The following is a 26,353-nucleotide window of genomic DNA, read 5'->3' as shown; positions in this document are numbered from 1 at the left end:
GTGAATGGGGAAAATGTGAAATCTACTGTGGTGGGAAGGAAGGAATAGCAGAATAACTTTTTAAAAAGTGACAGACTGGTAAGTGTTGTGTCAGAGGGATTTGGGTGCTTTGTATGTGGATCACAGAGTATTAACATGCAGTTAGAGCGAGAAATTAAGAAGGAAAATGAAATCTTTACCTGTATTGCAAGGAGGTTGAAGTATGTGTACAAGAAAGGCTGTGAAACCAAAGTAAGTATCGTGCAAAGTTACCAAAGAAAGTATCGTGTACAGTTACCAAAGGAAGTATTGTGTACAGTTACCAAAGGAAGTATTGTGTACAGTTACCAAAGGAAGTATCGTGCACAGTTACCAAAGGAAGTATTGTGTACAGTTACCAAAGAAAGTATCGTGTACAGTTACCAAAGGAAGTATTGTGTACAGTTACCAAAGAAAGTATCGTGTACAGTTACCAAAGGAAGTATCGTGCACAGTTACCAAAGGAAGTATTGTGTACAGTTACCAAAGAAAGTATCGTGTACAGTTACCAAAGGAAGTATTGTGTACAGTTACCAAAGGAAGTATTGTGTACAGTTACCAAAGGAAGTATTGTGTACAGTTACCAAAGGAAGTATCGTGCACAGTTACCAAAGGAAGTATCGTGTACAGTTACCAAAGGAAGTATAGTGTACAGTTACCAAAGGAAGTATCGTGCACAGTTACCAAAGGAAGTATAGTGTACAGTTACCAAAGGAAGTATAGTGTACAGTTACCAAAGGAAGTATCGTGTACAGTTACCAAAGGAAGTATTGTGTACAGTTCAGGTCTCTTTAACGAAGTAAGGAAATATTTGCCTTAAAGTGTAACAAAGGTTTATGAGATTGATTCCTGGGAAGAGAAACTGTCCTATGAGGAGAGAGGGAGTAGAATGGTCCATTTTCTCTGCAGAATGAAGAGTGAGAAGCGATCTGATTGAAATGTATAAAGTTCTTCGAGGGCGTGACAGGCTAAATGCTGTGAGGCTGTTTCCTCAATTGGAAAATGAGGGAGCATAGGGACATTCAACCTATTGATCCTACTCCGCCATTCAGGAAGATCATAGTTGATCTTGCTATAGTTTCAACTCCACTTTCCTTCTGCCCCTCCATAGTCTCAGAATAAGTGTTTGGCTATTGAGATGACTGAGATGAGAAGACATTTCTTTACTCTGATGTTTGTGGATATTTGGAATTCTCTACCCATGCAACTGGGGATGCTTAGTCATTGAGAAGATTCAAACGAGCTGAATAGATTTTTGGGCAGGTAGTGGAAGGCTAGTGGGGGCCATTGAAGCCTGTCCAGCCATTCAATAAGTTAATGGTTGAACTTCTACTTCAAATCTGACTCCTCACACCAATTCCCATATCCCTCGGATGAATTTTTTAAAAATCCCTTAATTACCAGAGCACACAAAAATGTTGGCAGATAAGAATGGTGTTGGTTGTTGTAGGACTGTACATTTGAATGTGGCAGCCAGTGTACAACAGGGAAACCATTTTCATTTATGACTGAACCCAGTTTGACTATTCCGTTGGAGGTCACCGACCAGAAGAATTTTTATGCCCTCTCTAGAGGTAGGAGACCCTGCCTCATTGGATAAGTGAATAATAAAAATGAAATAAGCAATTTCCTGGCAAAGAACTGACCACTAATCCAGTCTCGTTAGAAGAAGTATTCATGTGATTCAGAATATAATTGAATGTGAAATACATAAGAAATGTAAATATTGTTATTCTCTCAATTGCCCTCAGAGAGGCAGCAGGGTAGCATGGTGGTTAGCATAAATGCTTCACAGCTCCAGGGTCCCAGGTTCTATTCCCGGCTGGGTCACTGTCTGTGTGGAGTCTGCACGTCCTCCCCCTGTGTGCGTGGGTTTCCTCCGGGTGCTCCGGTTTCCTCCCACAGTCCAAAGATGTGCGGGTTAGGTGGATTGGCCATGCTAAATTGCCCGTAGTGTCCTAATAAAAGTAAGGTTAAGGTTACGGGTGGGCCCGAGTTGTTGGGTTACGGGTATAGGGTGGATACTTGGGTTTGAGTAGGGTGATCATGGCTCGGCACAACATTGAGGGCCGAAGGGCCTGTTCTGTGCTGTACTGTTCTATGTTCTATGCTCTAGAGCATGGTGTGATTCTCCGAGCCCACACCAGGTCGGAAAATTGCCGGTGGGGGGGGAGGGGGGGGGGGGGAGGGGAGAGGGGAGGGGGGGGGGGGCGGCGGCGGCGCAAATCCCACCACACCGCATCCGACGCCGAGCTGGCGATTCTTTAGCGCCTGGAGAATCGGCGGCAATTTTGCCGGTGCAGTTGCCACGGTGCTGGTTGGGGCCGTTGAAAGCGGCCCCCGCGGCAATTCTGCGCGCTCGACGGGCCGAGTGCTTGCCGAGTCCCACCAAGGTCATTCGCGTATGGTCCTAGCCGACGGCATCTCGGCGTTCTGGCTGGGGGGGGTGCGGGAGGAGCCGACTCCAGGGGGGCCTCCACGGTGGCCAGGCCCGCATTGGGGACAACCGATTCGCGGGCGCCCTAATTCCGGGGGGGGGGGGGGGGGGCGGCCCTATGTTACTCTGCGCCGGGACCCTGTAGGGCTCTGCCATGTTGCCCATGGGCCGGAGCGGAGACGGCCATGGCTCGCATGTGAGGACCCGCGCCAGCCATGTAGGACCGGCTTTTGGCACCGGAGCAGCGCACGGCACTCCAGAGCCGTTCTAACCCCCGAGGAAGGGGAGAATCACTGGGACTGGAGGTCCGTTGACGCCGGCATCGCTCGCGTCAGTTTTGGCGCTGGTGTCAACACTTGGCCGGGTTTTCGGGAAATCCCGGCCAGTGTTGGTGCTGTTTTCCCCTCACTTTCACTTCACACAGGTGTTCTTCTTTTCATTAGCTTCCCCCTCCCCACCCCTCAATCCACGCTGTCATCGAACCCCAGTTCTTACTGCTTTCATCATTCCTCTCACTCCTTTAGTTCAGACTGGTGTTCCTTTCAGCAATCCTCCCAGCTAATATTGTGCAAACCAAATTCTGCCGGTGTGAATGAATCTGCAATTGGTTTGAGATTTCAGGCTTGGTGCTGAGCTTCTGCACCTGTCTGAAACCATCTGACCAAATTATGTGTAATCATATATCCTCTTGTGTATGTATGAACAAACCATAACTTGATAACATTTAGCCCGATTTATTTCCAGCTGAACAACGAAGTGGACGGTTACATATCAAGATATGAACTAGACAAGAAATTATCAACCCAAGGGTCACTGATCCTTTATTTGGATTCGGTAAGAGACAAACTATATTTTGAGTATTATAAGATTGAAGAAAGACCGTGGCAGGTTTTCGCTCCTGGGTCTGGCAAGCAGAGATGGGAGAATTCCTAGCTTTGTGAATCTGGCCTTTAAAAATGTCTGCCCAGACTGTCTCCATACCCTCTCTGGAGGTAGGAATTTTCAGGCCAGGGGGCTGGTGGATGACCTGCTAGAAATGAGGAGGCTGCAGCGTATGGAGGAGACACTAGGCGAAAGGCCTATCTCAGGGCTCTGGCACTGTGCCCAAAGTTTAAAAAAAATGAAAGTATACAAGATTTGTCCAACCCTCACCCAGCACACGCTCCCCATGACAATCATGCATCTCATGCCCTCCACCTTCCCCTATGGCCCTTTATGCTCCCATGGCTTCCTGTGCCTTTCTACTCACCCCAATGCCCCCTCATATTCCCAAGATGACCTGTGCCCCTCTACCGCCATGTACCTTGATAATCCATGCCAACTTCCCAATTCCCGTCACTCAGCACAACTTTTCCTTAATCTCTCCATCACAGCTCACCTAGTATGTAATAAACCTTAGCAGCCATTTTGGCATAATATAAAGTCTATTGGTGCCATTCTGCTAAGCTAGGAACCCTCGCCACCATAGTGAGAATTCGAATATAGGTTTCAGAATTTAAAAAGTATTTTTAGAGATTGGAACTTCGTTTACACTGCATTAATAATTATTTCTCAATGGTGTTTACTTGCGCATTTCAATCATGCCTGCATTATGTGAAGTTTAAATTCTCTTTAGCATCTCTGAAACAATCCTTTGTTTAATATCATCAGGTGAATTGTATTCCCAATAGTGCTGTTCTACTGTCTTCACATGTGTAGATTAATCCTTTTGGCTCATCTTTAATTGATTGAGTTCTGATTTTCTCTTTTAAATTACTAACAGATTTCACATACAGAAGACACTTGCTTGGGATTTAAAGTACATCAGTTCTTCAAAGTTGGACTTATCCAACCAGCTTCTGTCAAGGTTTATGAATATTACGATACAGGTGAATGCTTGTAAGGCCATCATGCTGACTTTGTTTAACATCTCTTGAGTGGAGACTAAGGTCATAAGAAAAAGGTTAAGTTACTTGGAAAGAATGTCATGAGAGAAATAAGAGATTGACACGGGATGGTTATGAAAATGATGGGAATTAAAAGTTTTTTATAACAACGTTCAGCTGGAAAACTTTAAATATTTATTGACCTGACAACATAAACTTAGGTAATTGCTCAAAACGGGAAGGATACCAAGGTCAGGTATCTTAAATGTGTTCATTGCCATGAATACTTTATCTGAATTTGGTCATTCTTTTCTATTGATTGTTAGGGAACTTTGATACAATTGCTTGGCAGATAGAAATTATATTATAAGATTTTCAATTGTCCTGAATTAAAAAGTTACTGCATTTTCTAGGTAGTCAGTTTTCAGTGTTTTAATAAATTGTAATAAATTTAAATAAAAAGAATTGTTTGTATAACTTGTATTAATCTATCCACATTATATTCGTGTCATTTTTGTTATCTACATGCAGAGAACAGTTGTACTAAATTCTACAATGTCAATGCAAACAGTGGTATGCTCAGTAAAATCTGTGAAGGTGATGTTTGCAGATGTGCAGAAGGTAGGATTCAATTACAAGTTTTATATGGGAATTTTTTTATTTGATGCACTGTAGTATTTGTCTGCGCATTATGGCTGGGATATAATTTAAGTTGAAGCTATCAAGTAGTGGCACATTTCCAATAGTGCAATGGGATGAAGTTTGATTAATTTAAAAATGAATTGATCTGCATATACCAATGTCTATGACTTGTTATCAACGCAAACTTGACCTAAATCAGCTCAATAACACAGAGAATCCATATCAATTTAAGAATTTTGTTTAAATATGCATTTAATGATGGTAGAAAATCTAAAGAGATGATCTGCAATATTCTTCCAGAGGACACAATCTCAGACCATACGATCAATCCTCTAAAACAGAGGTGAGGAGAAATAGCTTCAGCCAGAGGGTGGTGAATCTGTGGAACTCTTTGCCGCTGAAGGCTGTGGAGGCCAAATCACTGAGTGTCTTTAAGGCAGGGATAGATAGGTTCTTGATTAATAAGGGGATCAGGGGTTATGGGATCAAGGCAGGGAAATGGGGATGAGAACATTTCAGCCATGATTGAATGCGGAGCAGACTCGATGGGCCGAGTGGCCTCATTCTGCTCCAATGTCTTACGGTCTAATTAGAGGGAAAGAGACTGAAACATGAAATATTTAAGGTGCTTGACAGGATAAAAGCTGTGATGGTGTTCACCATATTTGGGAAGTCCAGAAGAGGTCATAGCAAATCTATAACAGTCATAATCTCCGCATGACGGGTCAACCATTTAGGGCTGCGATGAGATGACATTTCTTCACTTAAGGTTGGAATTCTCTCTTGAATTATTGTGGATGCTCCGACAGTGAGTACATTTAAGAGGTCGATAGGTTTTAAATACAAAGGAATTTACGAGTTATACAAATACAACTTGGCAACCATGGGGCGCGATTCTCCGCAGGTGCGGAGAATCGCGGAAGCCGCCGTGAAAGAGGGCGTCTTTCACGACAGCCTCCGAGCCCGCTCCCGGCACCCGATTCTCAGCGGGTCATCAAGGCCGCGCGCCAAGTATGACGCACGGCTGGCGCCTATATGACGTCAGCCGCGCATGCACAGGTTGGCCGGCTCCAACCCGCGCAGACGGCACGTATCCGCGCATGCGCGGTGCCGTCTTTCCCCTCAGCCGCCCCGCAAGATGTGGCGGCTTGATCTTGCAGGGCGACGGAGGGGAAATAGTGCGTCCGATTTGGACGCTGGCACGACGATCGGTGGAGACCGATCGCGGGCCTGTCCCCTCCCGAGCACAGTCGTGGTGCTCTTTCCTAAATCGGGTGCCCGGAAGCCCCAAACGGGCTTCTGGCGCCTGTTTCACGACGGCTCCGACCAGGTGTGCATGCCGCCATCGTGAAACGGTCGGGAACGGCCGGCCTCTCGGCCCATCGGGCTCGGAGAATCGCCGTTTGCCGTAAAAAACGGCGAGCGGCGATTCAGCGAGCGGGGGGGGGGGGGGGGGGGGGGGGGGAATCGCGAGGGGCGCCAGGGGTGGTGTGAAAAATGTCGGGGGGCCCACCCGCGATTCTCCCAGGCCGCGTGGGGAGCGGAGAATTCCGCCCATGATCTCTTTGAATGGTAGAATCAACTCAAAGGGCCGTACAGCCTATTTCTACTGCTGCTTCTCTTGTTTTAATGTATCAACAACAACTTTATCAAGGATGAAGGGATGGAAGCATTTAATTTATAATCAAATAAAATGAGAGGGAAGTTTTGAGGAATGTCAGACAACAATAAGATATTGAATCAGCAAACACAAAAACCCTTCAAAGAAGGAAAGATTATGACATTCTCAGATGATTTGGATGGTGAAGAATAAAATTGGAAATTGTAATGAAAGCAACAAGCCGATAAACCCAAGTGAATTATTTGTATCACAGTTAGGAGCACTTTACTGTTAATGACGGCTCATTAAATAAAGAGGGAAGAAAGTTAACCATTCAAAATCTTTCACTTTCATTTTAATGAACTACCTGAAAAACTTGAAGACAGATATTTTATAAAGTATTTTTTTCTTTTTGCCTGTATAGGAAGTTGTATAACAGTTAAAATGCCTGAACTACATGTCCCTTTCGATCAACGTGAGGAAAAAGCATGTGACCCTGAAATAGATTATGGTAAATGCATCATTCAGTTGTTTGCAAATCTGATCAGTCTATTTGACTGATCCCTGAAAGTGCATGATCCAGGCCATGCCATTTTATCATTGTATCTGTAATAATCATCATTTGTAATGTTGATTGATACGTATTATTTGTGTCAATGAAATGTCAGATCATTGGAAACATGTTTAGGATTTGGAACGTTCAAACCTAATGCTACTGATTCTTGTCAAACTTCTTGCGAGTCAGAAGTGTTAGTCTCGTTCTTTCTCTTTCACCACTTCGGGATACCCCACCCAACCCAAGCATATCAGCATCTCTGCATTTGTTTGACTATTGGAAAATGTCAGTTCTCATTTGTTTCAAAGGAAATATGTTTTCCTCCTTATTGGGAAATAATTGACATTTCATCTGTGCCTCTCACAGGACAGCTGAAATTGCGAACAGCATGGGTGAATGGTCACAGTGTTTCACCTCTTACACTTTGGCACATGCTAATGTTAGAAGTCAAAATGTTATGAATTTAAAAGTCAGGGGCATGATTCACCACCAAAATGTCAAAGTTGGGTTTCAGGCACGTTTGGCGGGGTGTTTCATGATGGCAGCAATGCCAAGATTGAGACCGCTATTCAACGGCACTTTACTGTTTCTTTGGGCCGTGGGGAGTTTTCCCCATCATGGCCACACTTTAAAGTCTTTCTGGCACTGGACACCTGGGCTCGCCAGCAGGACTGGCTCCTCACAGATCAGGGCACCATTTTGAGAGGCTGCCCTGATTACTACACCCCCCTCTTTCAGGACCCCCACATCACCCCCCCCCCCCCCAACATTTCTGCAACCTCTCCCCACCCCCACCCTTCATCGACATGGCCCCCCCCCCAGGCCCCGACCCTTGGCAGTACCAACCTGACACATTGACACTGCCAGTGCTAAGGTGCCAACATAATTCCTTGGTACTACCCTGCCCTGTCCCTGGCCACCCACGGAGCCCCCACTGATTTTGGACAGCTGCACGGTCCCTTAAAACGGCTCAGTGCCAACCAGGCACCCCAACAATGCCAAGGTACCTTGGTGCCAGAGTACCACCCTACCCTATCCCTGACCACCCTGGCGGGCTCTAATGGCCCGATTACCCCCCCCCCCCCCCCCCCCCCCCCCGAGTTGCCACAGCGGGTTGGGTGATTTGCACGAGGTTTCCCACCCAGCACGAAGACTGATTTGGCCCCTCCCATGATTCACCAGGCCAGGCGCGTCGAGGTGGGGAAATTGCACCTCAGATATAATTTTCCCAAAGCAGCGTCCAGGAGATCAATCCTCTTTTATGGGAGTCTCTCATAAATGGATAATGTATAATTAGGGCTGCCATCCATCCTGCTTGTCTGAGAGACTCCAATAAATGAGGATTGATCTCCTGGACGCTGCTGTGTGCAACCCAGGTGGAAATATTTGTAAACTTATTCACAGTGATGCCATTTATCCATGGATTATAATAAATGAATAGTGTTGAAACATGTCTCTCAGATGTGAGATGTCAAATTAAACAAAAGCTCAGTCTGACTTGTAATTTACCCCAAATGCTTTAGAGTAATCTGCCTGTTACCTAAGGAGTGAAAGTACCTTTCACATCTTTTGTCCTCTCTGGGGGCTGCCATTAACACTCTTTCCCCTTGGTTTCTGTGGCCATTAACACCCGGTTTCCCTGGGTTTCTGTGGCTATGACTCATCTTTCATTCCTACTCCACAGTATAAATATTTCCCACTCTCTCTGTCTGTTAGCTTTGACAAAGAGTCATCGGACTCGAAACGTTAGCTCTTTTCTCTCTCTACAGATGCTGCCAGACTTGCTGAGATTTTCCAGCATTTTCACTTTCCTTCCTGTTGTGACCCTAATTTTAATGCCGCCAACTTCTTGTGACCCTCAGATTGAAAATTCGGGATATAAAATTAAGTGGGGCCGGAGTGGGTAAATTATTTCACTCTTGTCGTTGGACGGTGGAGAGGTCCAGTTGTTGAGCAGAGTGACAGGACTTGATGAAAAGTCAGGTTATCTACACAAAAATGAAGCAAATACCGACAGATTCGTGATTGGACCGACAGAACAGTTAATTAGGCTACACCCAGCACCAAAAGATAAACACACTTTAAGGTGCTTGGCAGCCTTCTAGAATCAGTGGGAGCTGCGTGCTCGTGACCCTAAAGGTTCTGACAAAGAGTTGAGAAGCCTTGGGTTAAGTATTGTGACCCTGCTGTACATTTATGAGCAGAGCTTCAGCTTATACAGTGATAGTAATCAACAACATTTAACACATTTCTTTTTAACTCCATTTTATCCCTTTTAGTTTACAAAGTATTATTCCAAAAGAAGAAAATTATAGACAGTTACATGTACTACGAAATGAAAATCCTGGCTGTGATAAAACAAGGTAGGTTAACTTCATGTTCTTGAACCTGACCAAAAAGAAAAAAATAATGTTAATGCATATTAATATTACATCTAACAGAAAACACTAATCCTAGGTAGTATTAACGCTGTATGGTCCATCAAACCATTTAGTCCACAGTCTGCATCTATACCATAATTGTTGAGATAGCAAATTGGATGGGAGCTGTTGACATACAGCAACTCACATTTATAGAGCACCTTTAGCTCAGTGAAACCTCCCAAAGTGGTTTACAGGATAACGATTAGACAAATTTGATGGACGATTCTCTAGCTATGACTAGATAAATAAGACAGGACCAAGTAATAATCACACTCAGCTGACAGTGGTGGAAAGGTGTTGGAGGGACAAATGGTGTGGGAAGCTGGCTCAAAGGCTGGAGACTTGTCAAGAAGGCTGGAGAGGGATAATTCATCACTGCTGCAACCATAAAAGATGTCATTTGTGACTTAGAACATAGAACATAACAGCGCTGTACAGGCCCTTCGGCCCTCGATGTTGCGCCGAACTGTGAAACCCCTCTAAAGCCCATCTACACTATTCCCTTATTGTCCATATGCGTAGTCAATGACCATTTGAATGCGTTTAGTGTTGTTGAGTCCACTACTGCTGCAGGCAACGCATTCCACGTCCTTACTACTCTCTGAGTAAAGAATCTACCTCTGACATCTGTCCTATATCTATCTCCCCTCAATTTAAAGCTATGTCCCCTCGTGCTGGACATCACCATCCGAGGAAAAAGGCTCTCAATGTCCACCCTATCTAATCCTCTGATCATCTTGTATGCCTCAATTAAGTCACCTCTTAACCTTTTTCTCTCTAACGAAAACAGCCTCAAGTCCCTCAGCCTTCCCTCATAGGATCTTCCCTCCATACCAGGCAACATTCTGGTAAATCTCTGCACCCTTTCCAATGCTTCCACATCCTTCCTATAATGCGGCGACCAGAACTGTACGCAATACTCCAAATGCGGCCGCACCAGAGTTTTGTACAACTGCAACATGACCTCATGGCTCCGAAACTCAATTCCTCTACCAATAAAAGCTAACACACCACACGCCTTCTTAACAACCCTCTCAACCTGGGTGGCAACTTTCAGGGATCTATGTACATGGACACCGAGATCTTTCTGCTCATCCACACGACCAAGAATCTTACCATTAGCCCAGTACTCTGTCTTCCTGTTATTCCTTCCAAAATGAATCACCTCACGCTTTTCTGCATTAAACTCCATTTGCAACCTGTCAGCCCATCTCTGCAGCTTATCTATGTCCCTCTGTAACTTGTAACATCCTTCTGCACTGTCCACAACTCCACCGACTTTAGTGTCACCCATCCTTCTACGCCCTCCTCCAGGTCATTTATAAAAATGACAAACAGCAATGGCCCCAAAACAGATCCTTGCGTTACACCACTAGTAACTGGACTCCAGTCTGAACATTTTCCATCAACCACCACCCTTTGTCTTCTTCCAGCTAGCCAATTTCTGATCCAAACTGCTAAATCACCCTAAATCCCATGCCTCCGTAATTTCTCCGTATTTTCTTTGAGGGCAATTTCCATGCTTTGCGAGGAACGATTGACATGGTTTGGGAGGCATCCATACATTCGAGTGCTTTGGTTGGGTAAGGAAAATAGGGTGGTAGTTTGCAAGGATGGAGATGTCAGGGTGGTTGGTGAGATGTGGGCAGGTTGGTGAGGCATGGGGAATGGCATTAGAGGAGAGGGGACCATTAACGGGAGTGTGGTGAGGGGAGGGACAGCTGTCGTTGGAACCTGGTCAAACAGGTTTCAAAGGACCTGGCAGATGTGAATAGTGGGATGGGGGGGAGGGAAGGGAGGAAATCTATACTGCGTGAGGTGTTTGCAAGAGGAAGAGAATGGAGGAATTTTGGGAACGGGGGGAAATCGGGGTCGACGGTAACAAAATGATGGGGTGTGTCTGGGTGGGCCTGGGGTAATGTTGATGGTGGGTAGGAGGGGTGGGGGGAGGAGGGGATGAGAAACCCACAGTCAGAATGGTGATATGGAATGTAAGGGGGTTAGGGAAACTGGTGAAGAGAGCGGAAGCTTTTGCATATTTGAAGGCTCAAAGTCTGATGTGGTGATGCTGCAAGATGCCAATCTGAGGGTGAAGGATCAGATGAGGCTTAGGAAGGAATGTGTCAGCCAGGTGTTTCATTCAGGGTTTGATAGTAACGCCCGGCGAGGGGGGAGGGGGGGCGTGAGGAAGGGGTGGGTCGGAGGGGGGGGGTCGGAAGTTGGTGGGTTTCGGAGGGGAAGGGAGGGGGGTGGGCGGGAGGTGGGGGGTGATGATTTTGATGGGCAACCGGGTGAGGTTCCAGATGGAGAAGGTGGAAGCGGATCAGGGCTTGGGTATGAGATTGGTGGTAACAGTTGCATTGAAGGGGAGGTTGGTGGCGTTGGTAAGCATTTATGCCCCCAATTGGGCTGATGTGGGGTTCATCAGGAAAACACTGGTTGCATGTGCAGGATTTGGGTATGCATGAGCTGTTTTTGGGAGGGATTGGAACGCAGTGCTGGAGCCGAGGGAGGACAGTTTCCAGCCGCACTCGCTGACCCCATCGGGGGCGGGGCTCGGAAGGCATTGGCTGGGCTTACGATGGAGATGTGGGAGGGTTGACCCGTGGATGTTGTCATCCGAGGGATCAAGGTTATTCGTTTTTTCCCCTGGTGCACAAGGTGTTTTCAAGGATTGGCGTTTTGGTGATGGGGAAGGTGCTGTTGGCTGAAGTTAAGAGTGGGGGGTATTCGGCAATTGTGATCTCAGATCACGCTCTACTTTGGATGGGCATGATATTGGAGAAGGGGTTGGTGCAGAGGATGGATGTGGGGTTGTTGGCGGACTGGAGATTGTGTGATAAGATGGGGAAGATAATTGAGGAGTATCTGGGGTTCAATTGTATGGGGCATGTCTCGCCATCGGTCTGGGAGGCCCTGAAGGCAGTGATGAGGGGGGAGGTGATTTTGTTTAAGGCTAAGGTGGATAGAGAGGCGAGGAAAGAACGTCAATGGTGATAGAAGAGATTTTAGAGGTGGATGGGAGGTCCGTGGGGGATCCTGGCAAAGAGGAAGGATCTGTAGGTGAGGTATGACTTACAGTCCATGGGGAAAGTGGTACGCCAACTGAGGAGGATGAAGAGGGCTGTCTATGACTATGGAAAGCAGGCAGGTTGTTATGTTGGCGGATCAGCTCTGCGGGCAAGTTGCGGCAAGGGAGATAGTGTTGGCCCTGGAGTAGGTTAATAAGGTGTTTGAGGAGTTTTATAGGGGACTCTATAAGTTGGATGTGAGGCAGCTGTTGAATGTGCTGCTTTCTCCGACAGAAGGAAGAGAAGATAGAACAGAAGGAGGCCATTTGGCCCATCGAGTCTCCACCAACCCACTTAAGCTCTCACTTCCACCCTATCCCCATAACACAGTCATGAAGGGCAATTTATCAAGGCCAATCCACCTGCATGTCTTTGGATTGTGGGAGGAAACTGGAGCACCCGGAGGAAACCCACGCAGGCACGGGGAGAACGTGCAGACTCCGCACAGACAGTGACGCAGCGGGGAATCGAACCTGAGACCCTGGCGCTGTGAAGCCACAGTGCTATCCACTTGTGCCACTGTGCTTCTCTTGGAGGAATTGGAGGTGGTGGTGGTATTAGATGCAGAGGAGGCATTTGATTAGGTGGAGTGGAGTTATCTGATTGGGGTGTTGGGGGAAGTTTGGGATTGAGTTAAAGGTTGTGGCATAGGCGCAGTTTCTGTATAAGGAGCCAATGGCGTGGGTGCGCATGAATGATATGAATTCAGGGTATTTTTATTTGTAGGTGGCCCGGGACTGGGCAGGTCTTTGGAAGTTGAATTTCTCTAGCTTGTTATGGGCCAGGGTTTCGAGAACCCCAAAAGTGTATCATGGATTTCACCTGACCCACAATTTTTAATAGATTGTGGTATGGGGAGCACACGGCCCACTCTACAGGTGTGGTACAGCAGAAATGGAAAAGTATTTTATAACGCAAACAATGTTTATTCTATGAATTCAAGTTAACCTTTTTAAAACATACAATGAACTTATTAGCAGCCATTAATTCACATACAACCCCCAAAGAATACAACACTAAGTAATCCTTAAGCTGTCCTTTTAACAAAGAACTTTTAACAGATGCACATCAGGTTAAAGTCACTACTGAGAGCAGTTATTAGTTTTAAATCACTAAAGGATCGATTAACAGATTTTAGATTGCAGAGAAAGAGATTCTAATACCCCTTCTGGCTGTGGCTGCAGCTATCCAGCTCTGAAAACGAAACTAAAACATACCCTGCAGCAAACAGCCTAAAACAAAGGTAAAAAGCTGACAGACAGCCCAGCTCTACCCACACTCTGACATCACTGATAAACACCCATTTCTTAAAGGTACATTTCTTAAACACCCATTTCTTAAAGGTACTCTCATATGACAGCTTGGTGGGGAAGGTGAAGGATGATTTGGTGGAAGGGGAGGTGGGGGGCTTTGGGGAGTTGTGGGGTTTAATGTGTTGGTTGAGTTTATTGTTGGTGTGAAACATAAAAAGTTGAAAACTTGGAATAAAAATACTTTTAAAAATATAGATAAAAAGTTGTGTTGTTCCCCTTTGAAAAGAGAAGGTTAGGGGAGTACTGATAGTGTTCAGAATCGCAAGGGGCCCAGATAAAGACAAACTGGGCTGGATTCTCTGCTCCAGCGGCTAAGTGCCGGCTCGAACAGACAGTTCGCGGGAGGTCTACGCTCAAAAAATCAGCGCCAACCCCGCACCGATTCTGGGACCATGAGGGGCAAGGAGCGGCACTGGGTTAAACTCCCACCTCCCGTGCTGAAAACAGCCAGAGATTGGCTGGGTCCCTGGCCGCACAGGCACACGGCTGACAACCTGCAGCAGACGCACCGTATGACATGGTGCCGGCCGTGCCCGGACCCGACCCACCATCCACAACCCCACATGCCACCCATGGCCACCCACACCAGTCTCCCCAGCCCTCGCGGCAGCCCCCCCCCCCCCCCCCCCCCCCCCCCCGGCCAGAGGCACGGATCCCAGCAGAGGGGCGGGAATCGCACTGCACCGGTCAGCAGCCGCTAGCAGTGGCCCCCCCGCCAATTCTCCGGCCTGCCATGGGCCGAGCGACCACCCATTTTCGGCGGGTCCCGCCGGCATAAATCAAATGTGATCCGTACCGGCGGGACCTGGCTCTACAGGCGGCCTGCAGAGTCCTCGGGGGGGGGGGGAATCTGGCGCCGGGAGTGCCCCCATGGTGGCCTGGCCCGCGATCGGGGCCCACCGATCTTCGGGCAGGCCTGTGCCGTGGGAGCACTCCTTCCCTCCGCACCGGCTGCTGTCAACCTCCGCCATGGTTGGCGCGGAGAAGATCCCCCCGCGCATGTGCTGGGATGACGCCAGCACACGGTGGCGCTCCTGCGCATGCGCCAACTTGTGCAGGCTGGCAGAGGCCCTTCGGCGCTGGTTGGCACCAACCGTGCCGGCGCCGGCCTAGCCCCTGAAGGTGCGGAGGATTTCCTGACCCGCCGGGTAGGGGAGAATCCGGCCCAAGGTGTATGGCAAAAGAACCAACTACATCTGAACAAGCTGTTTTACGCCGTGTTTAAGATCTTGTATGCACTGTCTGAGAGTCTGGAGGCTGATTTTATCATGGTTTTGAAAAGAGAAATGAGCAATCACATGAAGAGAAAAAATTGTACGGCTACAGGAAAATGGCAGGGCAATTAGACTAGATGAGTTGCTCTTGTGGGGAGCTGGCATAGACAACAGGGAGAATGGTCTCCTTCTGCTCTGTGAGCATTCTATGATTCTTTCACTCAATGGCAAGTATCCAGTAAGTAGTTTTCATTTAATAATTCTAAATACCATTAGCCACATCTGAATTGCCAATCAAACGCATGAACCAAATGCATCTGGAAATACTGAATGGTGATCAGTAAGAATAATTTTTCTTCCGACTGTGCATTTTGTATTTAGGAAGCGATGACATTGTGGAAGAACAAGTTAGAGAACTGATAACTCGTGCCAACTGTGAAGGAACACGTAACATGGACTTGGAAACGCACTATTTAATAATGGGCCAGGGATCAGATTTGTGGGTTGTCGATAAAAGGTAAGCCGTAAATTCAGAGCTAATTTTCCTCATTGTATAATTTTCTGCATTTTCTCACAATTGGCATTTTACTGATAATCTGTTTAGTAGCATCGTGACATTGTATTCTAAAGAAACTGGCTTTCTATAATTCTTTGAGAGATGGAAAGTAGAGTGTTCAGTCTGAAGAACAATGTGAAACATTCAGCACCAGATCTTGTGGTGAGCTGCACAACGGAGGATTTAATTGCTGACTTTTTTAAGGTTGTAATCTTACCTTTTTCATTGACTGGGTGGAGTGGAAACTTCCTCTCTCCCGCTGCAGTGTGGTTCCAACAATGAGGTGAGGGGCCTAATGAAGCAGTTCTATTCCAACAAACTTTGCTTCCTTTGATGTCATGAGTTGAACACATATCCCTCCAGATATAGTCGTGCAGGTGTGGTAGAGTGTAGCTGGGGGAGAGTGTAATGAATGTAAGTAACAAAGTAAGTACCAGGCGGTCAGCACAACAGCGATGAATGTCCCAGTGCTTGCTGCTAAACAGGACTGCAAAATCTGAGCCATAATCTTCAGGTCTTGCGCACATTGTCGGTCCTCGGCTTTGTTGTATATTCCCATCGACTTCAAATCTTCAACTTCCTCTATCGCAGCACATCCTGATATATTTGAGTTGCAGTGGATAGTTCTCACACTTGCTCTATTGTGGGCACCCTTTCAGATAAATAAGGGGAAAAGTTATGTAAGTCGATTATTAATAATTAGAAACAAATTACATTTATATAGTTATTTTCAAGATGTACCAAAACCCTTTGGAGCTCTGAAGAATAGTCATACGGACACAAAATATTAACTATAGGAGCAATTTAACCACCATGTTGCACCTGGTGCAGTCAGTTAAATAGCGGGAAAGACCAAAATCGAGATTCAACACAATCTATTATTCTTTTCCCCTTCACATATCTCCAGCTTCTGTTTAAATGCATCGCTATCATTTGCCATATCATTTGCTCCCTGTGGGAGGGAGTTCCTCATTCTCACACTCCATTTCTGCCATTTCCCTGGCCCTACACTCATCCCTAGAGCATCTCGAAAACAAGGACTCTTACATGAAGGTGAGTACATGCCTTTAAATTTGCTTGCCATTCAGCGAGAGTGGCCTCCGGATTTTCGGCAGGAGCAGGGGCATGTCGGGAAGGTGAGTGTGTGCCTTTAAATTTGCTTGCCTTTCAGCGAGAGTGGCCTCCGGATTTTCGGCAGGAGCAGGGGCCTGTCAGGAAGGTGAGTACCTGTATATAAGTCGGGCGGTTGCTAAACACGAGACACTACACTTGTAGTGTCCCCCACCCTTCCACCTCCTCTAACCTAAGGGGTTGAGGGAATATCAGGTAAGCTCTTCCTTTCTTTTTCTTGTTTTAATCTAGAGGTGATGTCAGGGAAGGCAGTACAATGCTCCTCCTGCAGAATGTTTGAGGTGAGGGACACCATCAGTGTCCCTGCTGATTTCATCTGTGGGAAGTGCACCCAACTCCAGCTCCTCAAAAACCGTGTTAGGGAACTGGAGCTGGAGCTGGATGAACTTCGGATCATTCGGGAGGCAGAGGGGGTCATAGATAGAAGCTTCAGGGAGGTAGTTACGCCAAAGAATAAAGACAGATGGGTGATGGTGAGAGGGGCTGGGGGGAAGCAGTCAGTACAGGGATCCCCTGTGGTTGTTTCCCTGAGTAACAGGTATACCGCTTTGGATACTGTTGGGAGTGGGGGGGGGGGGGGGGGGGGGGGACTTACCAGGGGTCAGCCATGGAGTACAGGTCTCTGGCACAGAATCTGTCCCTGTTGCTCAGAAGGGAAGCGGGTAGAGGAGAAGAACATTAGTCATTGGAGACTCCATAGTTAGGGGGATAGATAGGAGATTCTGTGGGAACAAGAGAGACTCGTGATTGGTGTGTTGCCTCCCAGGTGCCAGGGTCCGCGATGTCTCGGATCGTGTTTTCGGCATCCTTAATGGTCCACATAGGTACCAACGACCTAGGTAGGAAAAGGGATAGGGATGGAAGGCAGGAATTCAGGGAGCTACGGTAGAAACTTAGATCTAGGACAAACAGAGTTATTATCTCTGGGTTGTTACCTGTGTCATGTGCTAGCAAGTCGAGGAATAGGGAGAAAGAGCAGTTGAACATGTCATAGATTATCATAAATTATCATAGAATTTACAGTGCAGAAGGAGGCCATTCGGCCCATTAAGTTTGCATGTGGCTGCAGGGATGGTGCAGGAGGGAGGGTTTCAGATTCCTGGACAATTGGGGCTCATTCTGGGGTAGGTGGGACCTCTACAAATGGGATGGTCTACATCTGGACCAGAGGGGGAGAAGTTTGCTAATGCTCTTCGGGAGGGTTTAAACTAGTTCAGCAGGGGATTGGGAACCTGAATTGTAGTTCCAGTACACATGAAGTTGAGAGTAGTGAGGTCATGAGTAAGGTGTCAAAGTTGCAGGAGTGTACCGGCAGGAAGGAAGGTGGTTTAAAGTGCGTCTACTTCAATGCCAGGAGCATCCAGAATAAGGTGGGTGAGCTTGCGGCATGGGTTGGTACCTGGGACTTCGATGTTGTGGCCATTTTGGAGACATGGATAGAGCAGGGACAGGAATGGTTGTTGCAGGTTCCGGGGTTTAGATGTTTCAGTAAGCTCAGGGAAGGTGGTAAAAGAGGGGGAGGTGTGGCATTGTTAGTCAAGGACAGTATTACGGTGGCTGAGAGGACATTTGATGATTCGAATACTATGGGCTGTATGAGTAGTATGGGCTGAGTTTAGAAACAGGAAAGGAGAGGTCACCCTGTTAGGGGTTTTCTATAGGCCTCCAAAAAGTTCCAGATATGTAGAGGAAAGGATTGCAAAGATGATTCTGGATAGGAGCGAAAGTAACAGGGTAGTTGTTATGGGGACTTTAACTTTCCAAATATTGACTGGAAACACGATAGTTCGAGTACTTTAGATGGGTCTGTTTTTTTACAATGTGTGCAGGATGGTTTCCTGACGCATTATGTAGATAGGCCAACGAGAGGCGAGGCCGTATTGGATTTGGTACTGGGTAATGAACCAGGACAGGTGTCAGATTTGGAGGTAGGTGAGCACTTTGGTGATAGTGACCACAATTTGATTACGTTTACTTTAGTGATAGAAAGGGATAGGTATATACCGCGAGGCATGAGTCATATCTGGGGGAAAGGCAATTATGATGCGATGAGGCAAGATTTAGGATGCATCGGCTGGAGAGGAAAACTGCAGGGGATGGGGACAATGGAAATGTGGAGCATGTTCAAGGAACAGCTACTGCGTGTCCTTGATAAGTATGTACCTGTTAGGCAGGGAGGAAGTGGTCGAGCGAGGGAACCATGGTTTACTAAAGCAGTTGAAACACTTGTCAAGAGGAAGAACGAGGCTTATGTAAAGATGAGACGTGATGGTTCAGTTGGGCCGCTTGAGAGTTACCAGTTAGCTAGGAAGGCTCTAAAGAGCGAGCTAAGAAGAGCCAAGAGAGGACATGAGAAGTCTTTGGCAGGTGAGATCAAGGATAACCCTAAAGCTTTCTGTAGATATGTCAGGAATAAAAGAATGACTAGGGTAAGAGTACGGCCAGTCAAGGACAGTTGTGGAAAGTTGTGCGTTGTGTCCGAGGAGATGAGAGGTGCTAAATGAGTATTTTTCGTCCGTATTCACACAGGAAAAAGACAATGTTGTCGAGGAGAATACTGAGATACAAGCTATTAGACTAGAATGGCTTGAGGTTCATAAGGAGGTGGTGTTAGCGATTCTGGAAAGTGTTAAAATAGATAAGTCCCCTGGGCCGGATGGGATTTATCCTAGGATTCTCTAGGAAGCTAGGGAGGAGATTGCTGAGCCTTTGGCTTTGATCTTTGTCTACAGGAATAGTGCCAGAAGACTGGAGGATAGCAAATGTTGTCCCCTTGTTCAAGAAGGGGAGTAGAGATAACCCCGGTAACTATAGACCAGTGACCTTACTTCTGTTGTGGGAAATGTCTTGGAAAGGTTTATAAGAGATAGGATGTATAATCATCTGGAAAGGAATAATTTGATTAGAGATAGTCAACACGGTTTTGTGAAGGGTAGCCTCACAAACCTTATTGAGTTCTTCGAGAAGGTGATGAAACAGGTGGATGAGGGTAAAGCAGTTGATGTGGTGTATATGGATTTCCGTAAGGCATTTGATAAGGTTCCCCATGGTAGGCTATTGCAGAAAATACAGAGGCATGGGATTCAGGGTGATTTAGCAGTTTGGATCAGAAATTGGCTAGCTGATAGAAGACAAAGGGTGGTGGTTAATGGGAAATGTTCAGACTGGTGTCCAGTTACTAGTGGTGTACCACAAGGATCTGTTTTGGGGCCGCTGCTGTTTGTAAATTTTATAAATGACCTGGAGGAGGGCGTAGAAGGATGGGTGAGTAAATTTGCAGATGACACTAAAGTCGGTGGAGTTGTGGACAGTGCAGAAGGATGTTACAAGTTACAGAGGGACATAGATAAGCTGCAGAGCTGGGCTGAGAGGTGGTAAATGGAATTTAATGCAGAAAAGCGTGAGGTGATTCATTTTGGAAGGAATAACAGGAAGACAGAGTTCTGGGCTAATGGTAAGATTCTTGGTCGTGTGGATAAGCAGAGAGATCTCGGTGTCCATGTACATAGATCCCTGAAAGTTGCCACCCAGGTTGAGAGGGTTGTTAGGAAGGCGTGCGGTGTGTTAGCTTTTATTGGTAGAGGAATTGAGTTTCGGAGCCATGAGGTCATGTTACAGTTGTACAAAACTCTGGTGCGGCCGCATTTGGAGTATTGCGTGCAGTTCTGGTCGCCGCATTATAGGAAGGATGTGGAAGCATTGGAAAGGGTACAGAGGAGATTTACAAGGATATTGCCTGGTATGGAGGGAAGATCTTATGAGGTAAGGCTGAGGCCCTTGAGGCTGTTTTTGTTAGAGAGAAGAAGGTTAAGAGGTGACTTAATTGAGGCATATAAGATGATCAGAGGATTAGATAGGGTGGACATTGAGAGCCTTTTTCCTCGGATGGTGATGTCCAGCACGAGGGGACATAGCTTTAAATTGAGGGGAGATAGATAAAGGACAGATGTCAGAGGTAGGTTCTTTACTCAGAGAGTAGTAAGGGCGTGGAATGCCCTGCCTGCAACAGTAGTGGACTTGCCAACACTAAACGCATTTAAATGGTCATTGGTTAGACATGGACGATAAGGGAATAGTGTAGATGGGCTTTAGAGGGGTTTCACAGGTCGGCGCAACATCGAGGGTCGAAGGGCCTGTACTGCGCTGTTATGTTCTATGTTCTGTGTTCTATGTTCTACATCAGACTCCTATTTATTGACTACAGCTCCGCCTTCAACGCCATAGTCCCAGCCAAGCTCATATCAAAGCTCCAAAACCTAGGGGCTGGTTTAGCTCACTCAGCTAAATCGCTAGCTTTTAAAGCAGACCAAGCAGGCCAGCAGCACGGTTCGATTCCCATACCAGCCTCCCCGGACAGGCGCCGGAATGTGGTGACTAGGGGCTTTTCACATTAACTTCATTGAAGCCTACTCGTGACAATAAGCGATTTTCATTTCATTTTCATTTTGCCAGCAAAACTAAAGAGCTGGTCATTGACTTCAGGAAGCAAAGTACTGTACACACCCCTGTCAGCATCAACGGGGCCGAGGTGGAGATGGTTAGCAGTTTAAAATTCCTAGGGGTGCACATCTCCAAAAATCTGTCCTGGTCCACTCAGGTCAACGCTATCACCAAGAAAGCACAACAGTGCCTATAATTCCTCAGGAAACTAAGGAAATTCGGCATGTCCACATTAACCCTTACCAACTTTTACAGATGCACCATAGAAAGCATCCTATCGGGCTGCATCACAGCCTGGTATGGCAACTGCTCGGCCCAGGATCGCAAGAAACTTCAGAGAGCTGTGAATACCGCCCAGTCCATCACACGAACCTGCCTCCCATCCTTCTCCATCTACTCCCGCTGCCTGGGGAAAGCGGGCAGCATAAGCAAAGACCCCTCTCACCCGGCTTACTCGCTCTTCCAACTTCTTCCATCGGGCAGGAGATACAGATGTCTGAGAACACGCATGAACAGACTCAAAAACAGCTTCTTCCCCACTGTCACCAGACTCCTAAATGACCCTCTTATGGACTGACCTCATTAACACTGCACCCTGTATGCTTCATCCAATGCCAATGCTTATGTAGTTACATTGTATATCTTGTGTTGCCCTATTATGTATTTCCTTTTCTTCCCATGTACTTAATGATCTGTTGAGCTGCTTGCAGAAAAATACTTTTCACTGTACCTCGGTACACGTGACAATAAACATCCAATCCAATCCAATCCAATCCCTAAGTAAAGAGGTATCTCTTGACTTCCCTATTGAATATACCTGTGACTATACTTTAGTTATGCTTCTTAAATTTGGACTCACCAACAAGTGGAACAGTCTTCTACCTTTTCACCCTATGAAAGTTTTTCATAATCTTAAAGACCTCAACAATTGGTTCTTCTTCCTGTTACTTTCATAGGGGTGGTATACAGAATACCTAACTGCAGTGGTAAGGTTGGAAATAGCATTAGACAGGAAATCAGAGATGCATGTGATAAAGGAACACCTGGGATAATGGGTGACTTTAATCTGCGCATAGATTCGGTCAGTCAGATTAATGACAGTACAATATTGGAGGAATTTCTGGAGTGCATACGGGATGGTTTTCAGGACCAATGCGTTGAGGAACCAAAAAGGGAACAGGTCATCTTGAACTGGTTGTTGTGCAATGAGAAATGATTAGTCGGCAATCTAGTTGTGAGAGAACCCTCGGCGATGAGTGACCATAATATGATAGAGTTATTTATCAAGGTGGATATTGAGGTATTGATTCTGAGACCAGGACAGCAAGGGCAGAACGGTAGCATTGTGGATAGCACAATTGCTTCACAGCTCCAGGGTCCCAGGTTCAATTCCGGCCTGGGTCACTGTCTGTGTGGAGTCTGCACATCCTCCCTGTGGTGCCTGGGTTTCCTCCGGGTGCTCTGGTTTCCTCCCACAGTCCAAATATGTGCAGGTTAGGTGGTTTGGCCATGATAAATTGCCCTTAGTGTCCAAAATTGCCCTTAGTGTTGGGTGGGGTTACTGGGTTGGAAATAGGGTGGAGGTGTTGACCTTGGGTAGGGTGCTCTTTCCAAAAGCCAGTGCAGACTCGATGGGCCAAATGGCCTCCTTCTGCACTGTAAATTCTATGATCATCTATGATCCCGAATCTCAATAAAGGCTCTGATGGTATGAGATATGAGTTGGCTCTGATGGCCTGGGAAACATTACTGAAAGGAAGACAGTGGACAGGCAATGGCAGGCATTCAATGAACCAATAGGTGAATTCCAAAAGTTATTTATTCCTATTTAGCATAAGAGTAGAAAAGGAACTGAGGCCAAACCATGGCTTCCGAGGGAAATTAGAGATAGTATTAGATTCAAAGAGGCATACAAATCAGCAAGAAAAGGCATTAGATCTGAGGATTGGGAACAGTTAAAAATTCAGCAAAGGCAGTCCATGGAATTGATTAAGAAGGAGAAAATATAATACGAAAATAAGCTAGCAGGGACTGTAAGAGTTTCTATAGTTATGTAAAGAGCAAAAGAGTGATAAAAACAAATGTTTACAGTCAGAAATAAAGGAATTCACAACAAGGAACAAAGAAATGGCTGAAGAACGAAATTTGTACTTTGCTTCTGTCTTCATAAAGGAAGAACATGGAACATACAGTGCAGAACGAGGCCATTTGGCCCATCGAGTCTGCACCGACCCATTTAAGCCCTCACTTCCACCCTATCCTCGTAATCCAATAACCCCTCCTAACCTTTTTGGACACTGAGGGCAATTTAGCATGGCCAATCCACCTAACCTGCACATCTTTGGACTGTGGGAGGAAACTGGAGCACCCGGACGAAACCCATGCAGACACGGGAGAACGTACAGACTCCGCACAGACAGTCACTCAGCAGGGCGAACCTGAGACCATGGCGCTGTGAAGCCACAGTTCAATCCACTGGTGCGACATGAATAATGTACTGGAAGTTCTAAGTAACACAAGTTTTAGTGGGGAGCTGAAGGAAATTAGTATTAGTTGAGAAATGATTTTGGGGAAGTTGATGGGATTGAAGGCAGATAAATCTCTGAAGCCTGACAATCTTCATTCCAGAGTCCATAAGGAAGTGGCCCTATAAATAGTAGCTTCATTGGCGGTCATTTTCCAAAATTCTTTGGACTCTGGAATGGTTCGTTCGGATTGGAATGGGTCTATTTCTGACTGCTAATCAAATGGGAGGTAAGGAGAAAACAGGGAACTATAGCCCAGTGAACCTAACGTTGATAGTAGGGAGGTTGCTGGACTCCATTATCAAGGGTTTCACAGCACAGCATTTGAAAATCAGTGGTATAATCAGACAAAGCCAGCATGGATTTCCAAAAGGGAAATCATGCTTGACAAATCTATTAGAATTCTTTGAAGAAGTAACTAGTAGAGTTAACCAGGTTATCACTGCCAGGGTCAGACCTTGCAGGTCATTGCCCATGAGAGGTAGGAGATGGGGAGGATTGAGGGGCCAAGAATTTTGCGGGGTTGAAGGGGGGAGGCGGTTCCAGAAAACATAGGCGGGAGGAGGGGGATGTAGACATCGGGGCACCTATCAAAATGGCGCCCCGATCCGAGAGGAGCCGGTCCTGCTGCGAGATCAGCTACCCAGTGCAGGAAAAAAGGCTCGCCGGGGAGAAGCTCCTCGAAAATATCCCGGCAAAGTGCCGGTGAATAGCAGGGTGAATCCTGGTGCTACAGCCTCCAACAAACATCCTGTCAAACATGACCGAAAGTGGACTTCGTTTTCTTATCACTGAATTGTGTCCTTAATCTCTGACATTATCCTTGCTAACCTTTTCCTTGTACCTTCTCCAGTGCCTTAATATCCTTTTACATGGTAATTCAAATATCACATAGAAACAGCCACTAGCTATCATAAGTTCTTTCCAATTTAGACAGTATTCATAATCAGTGTACCTATGTGATATCTTCCTCATTTTCATTGGCTGTCTCAATTTCAGGATAAGCTATCAGATTGGAGGTGGAACCTGGCTTGAAAATTGGCCAAAAGGAGATGATTGTCAAGACCGTCGTAACAGGAAACTCTGTCAGGACCTTGAGGAATTTTCCGAAGCCCTGATGGTTAATGGCTGTGGAACTTAATTTTTGCTTCTTCAATGATGGTGGTAAAATATTATTTGAATCATGTCATCTAAATAAATAAAGCTTTCTGATCAGAAACCAAATGACGAGAAAATACACAGCGACTGCTGATTTAAAACCTGATTTAAATCCCTGATGTAAAAGGTAGCTCTTATGTGTTATAGCAATGACTATAAAGGACACATATTGAATTTCAAAGGTAGTCATAGAAATATATGTTTTGACCAATCTGCTCAGCATTTCCTTTACCTCATCTTTATGATAATGTTCTGTATGGTGATGTGAATACGATCAATAAAAACATGTCAAAAATTGGTTTAACTCGTATGAAATTTTAGTACCAGCCAATCTCAATACAGGATGTGCACTATTTTTCTGATACTTCTTTCGATTACCAAATCACAAACACGTTGTATTCTTTTTACATGTACCAGATATATTTCCTGCACTTCTCTGTATTTTCTAATTATTTCCACGCATCCCCCCCTACCCCTTTCACCTTTCGTACATGGACATAAGGAGTGGGATTCTCCATTAGCCGACGCCAAAATTGCCAAATGCGATTGGGCGGAGAATAACTTCTGACTCCAAAGTCACAGCAGGTGCCGATTTGACGCCAAATCGTGATTCTCCATCACCTGGAAAATAGCATCAATGCATTTCACTCCGCACGTACATTAGACACTGTTTGGTATCATTAGAGGGCCCGATCCAGTATTCTCCAGGGTTCCATGATTCTCCACCGATGGGCCGAGTTCCCGATGGCGCGGTTCACTTGTGCTTTTAAAAATCATGAAAGCGGTGTGACGGCTGCTACGGGAGAGAGAGCGAGAGGTTCAGAAGGTGCCTCAACATCGCCATAGTTTGCTGACAGTTGTGCCGCTGGCTGGTGTGTGGGGGGGGGGGGGGGGGCACTTCTGCCGGGGCTGGGGATGTAGTGGGGGGTGGCCAGGAGATGAGCTGTGGGGTTGGAGTGGACAGGCACAGAGCAACCATTGCCGCAGCCGGCAAGACAGCCATGCAGCTGCTCACCGCTAACAGCCCACTTTGAACCTGGTGCCATGAGTAGGATAGGTATCCCGCAGGGTGATGCACGATCAATTGCACAAAGACTAAGGTTGGGTACAACTGTGGCTTTATTGCAGTCAGATACGTGGCCTCCTGCTGCAGCTGGCGAAATGGCAGATGAATGGAGGACACACATATTTATACTCCTCCTACTGGGTGGAACCAGCCGGCAGGGGCTACCGGAGAACCTGTAGTACAGGTCCTACCTTATATCCCCAAATACAGATATACAGTGGTTCACCACACAGGGCACCCCCTGAGGTGCCCTCTAGTCCCAGATGACCCATCAGCTGTGTGGGCGCACTCCAGCAAAACCAGTGCCATCTTTTTGGCTGTGATAAGTGTGTGTGGGG

The 26,353-nt window shown here is 46.4% G+C and overlaps 1 protein-coding gene across 1 annotated transcript in view; it reads left to right on the top strand.

Moving 5' to 3' along the window:
• The window catches only part of LOC119957048 (complement C3-like), a 166,552-nt gene extending 141,304 nt beyond the window's left edge, over positions 1-25,248 (top strand). Inside the window, exons 35-41 of the mRNA XM_038784654.1 lie at positions 3,200-3,289; positions 4,218-4,323; positions 4,852-4,941; positions 6,987-7,073; positions 9,398-9,481; positions 15,521-15,656; positions 24,791-25,248. Of these exons, the coding sequence (XP_038640582.1) occupies positions 3,200-3,289; positions 4,218-4,323; positions 4,852-4,941; positions 6,987-7,073; positions 9,398-9,481; positions 15,521-15,656; positions 24,791-24,932 (735 nt within the window). The 3' untranslated portion in view covers positions 24,933-25,248. The remainder of the gene's footprint in view (positions 1-3,199; positions 3,290-4,217; positions 4,324-4,851; positions 4,942-6,986; positions 7,074-9,397; positions 9,482-15,520; positions 15,657-24,790) is intronic.
• The last annotated feature ends 1,105 nt before the right edge of the window (positions 25,249-26,353 follow it).

The sequence above is a fragment of the Scyliorhinus canicula genome, chromosome 25 (genome assembly GCF_902713615.1).
Source record: "Scyliorhinus canicula chromosome 25, sScyCan1.1, whole genome shotgun sequence".
Taxonomy (NCBI): domain Eukaryota; kingdom Metazoa; phylum Chordata; class Chondrichthyes; order Carcharhiniformes; family Scyliorhinidae; genus Scyliorhinus; species Scyliorhinus canicula.
The sequence above is the reverse complement of the archived record's forward strand: the minus strand, read 5'-3'. Positions and strand labels throughout refer to the sequence as shown.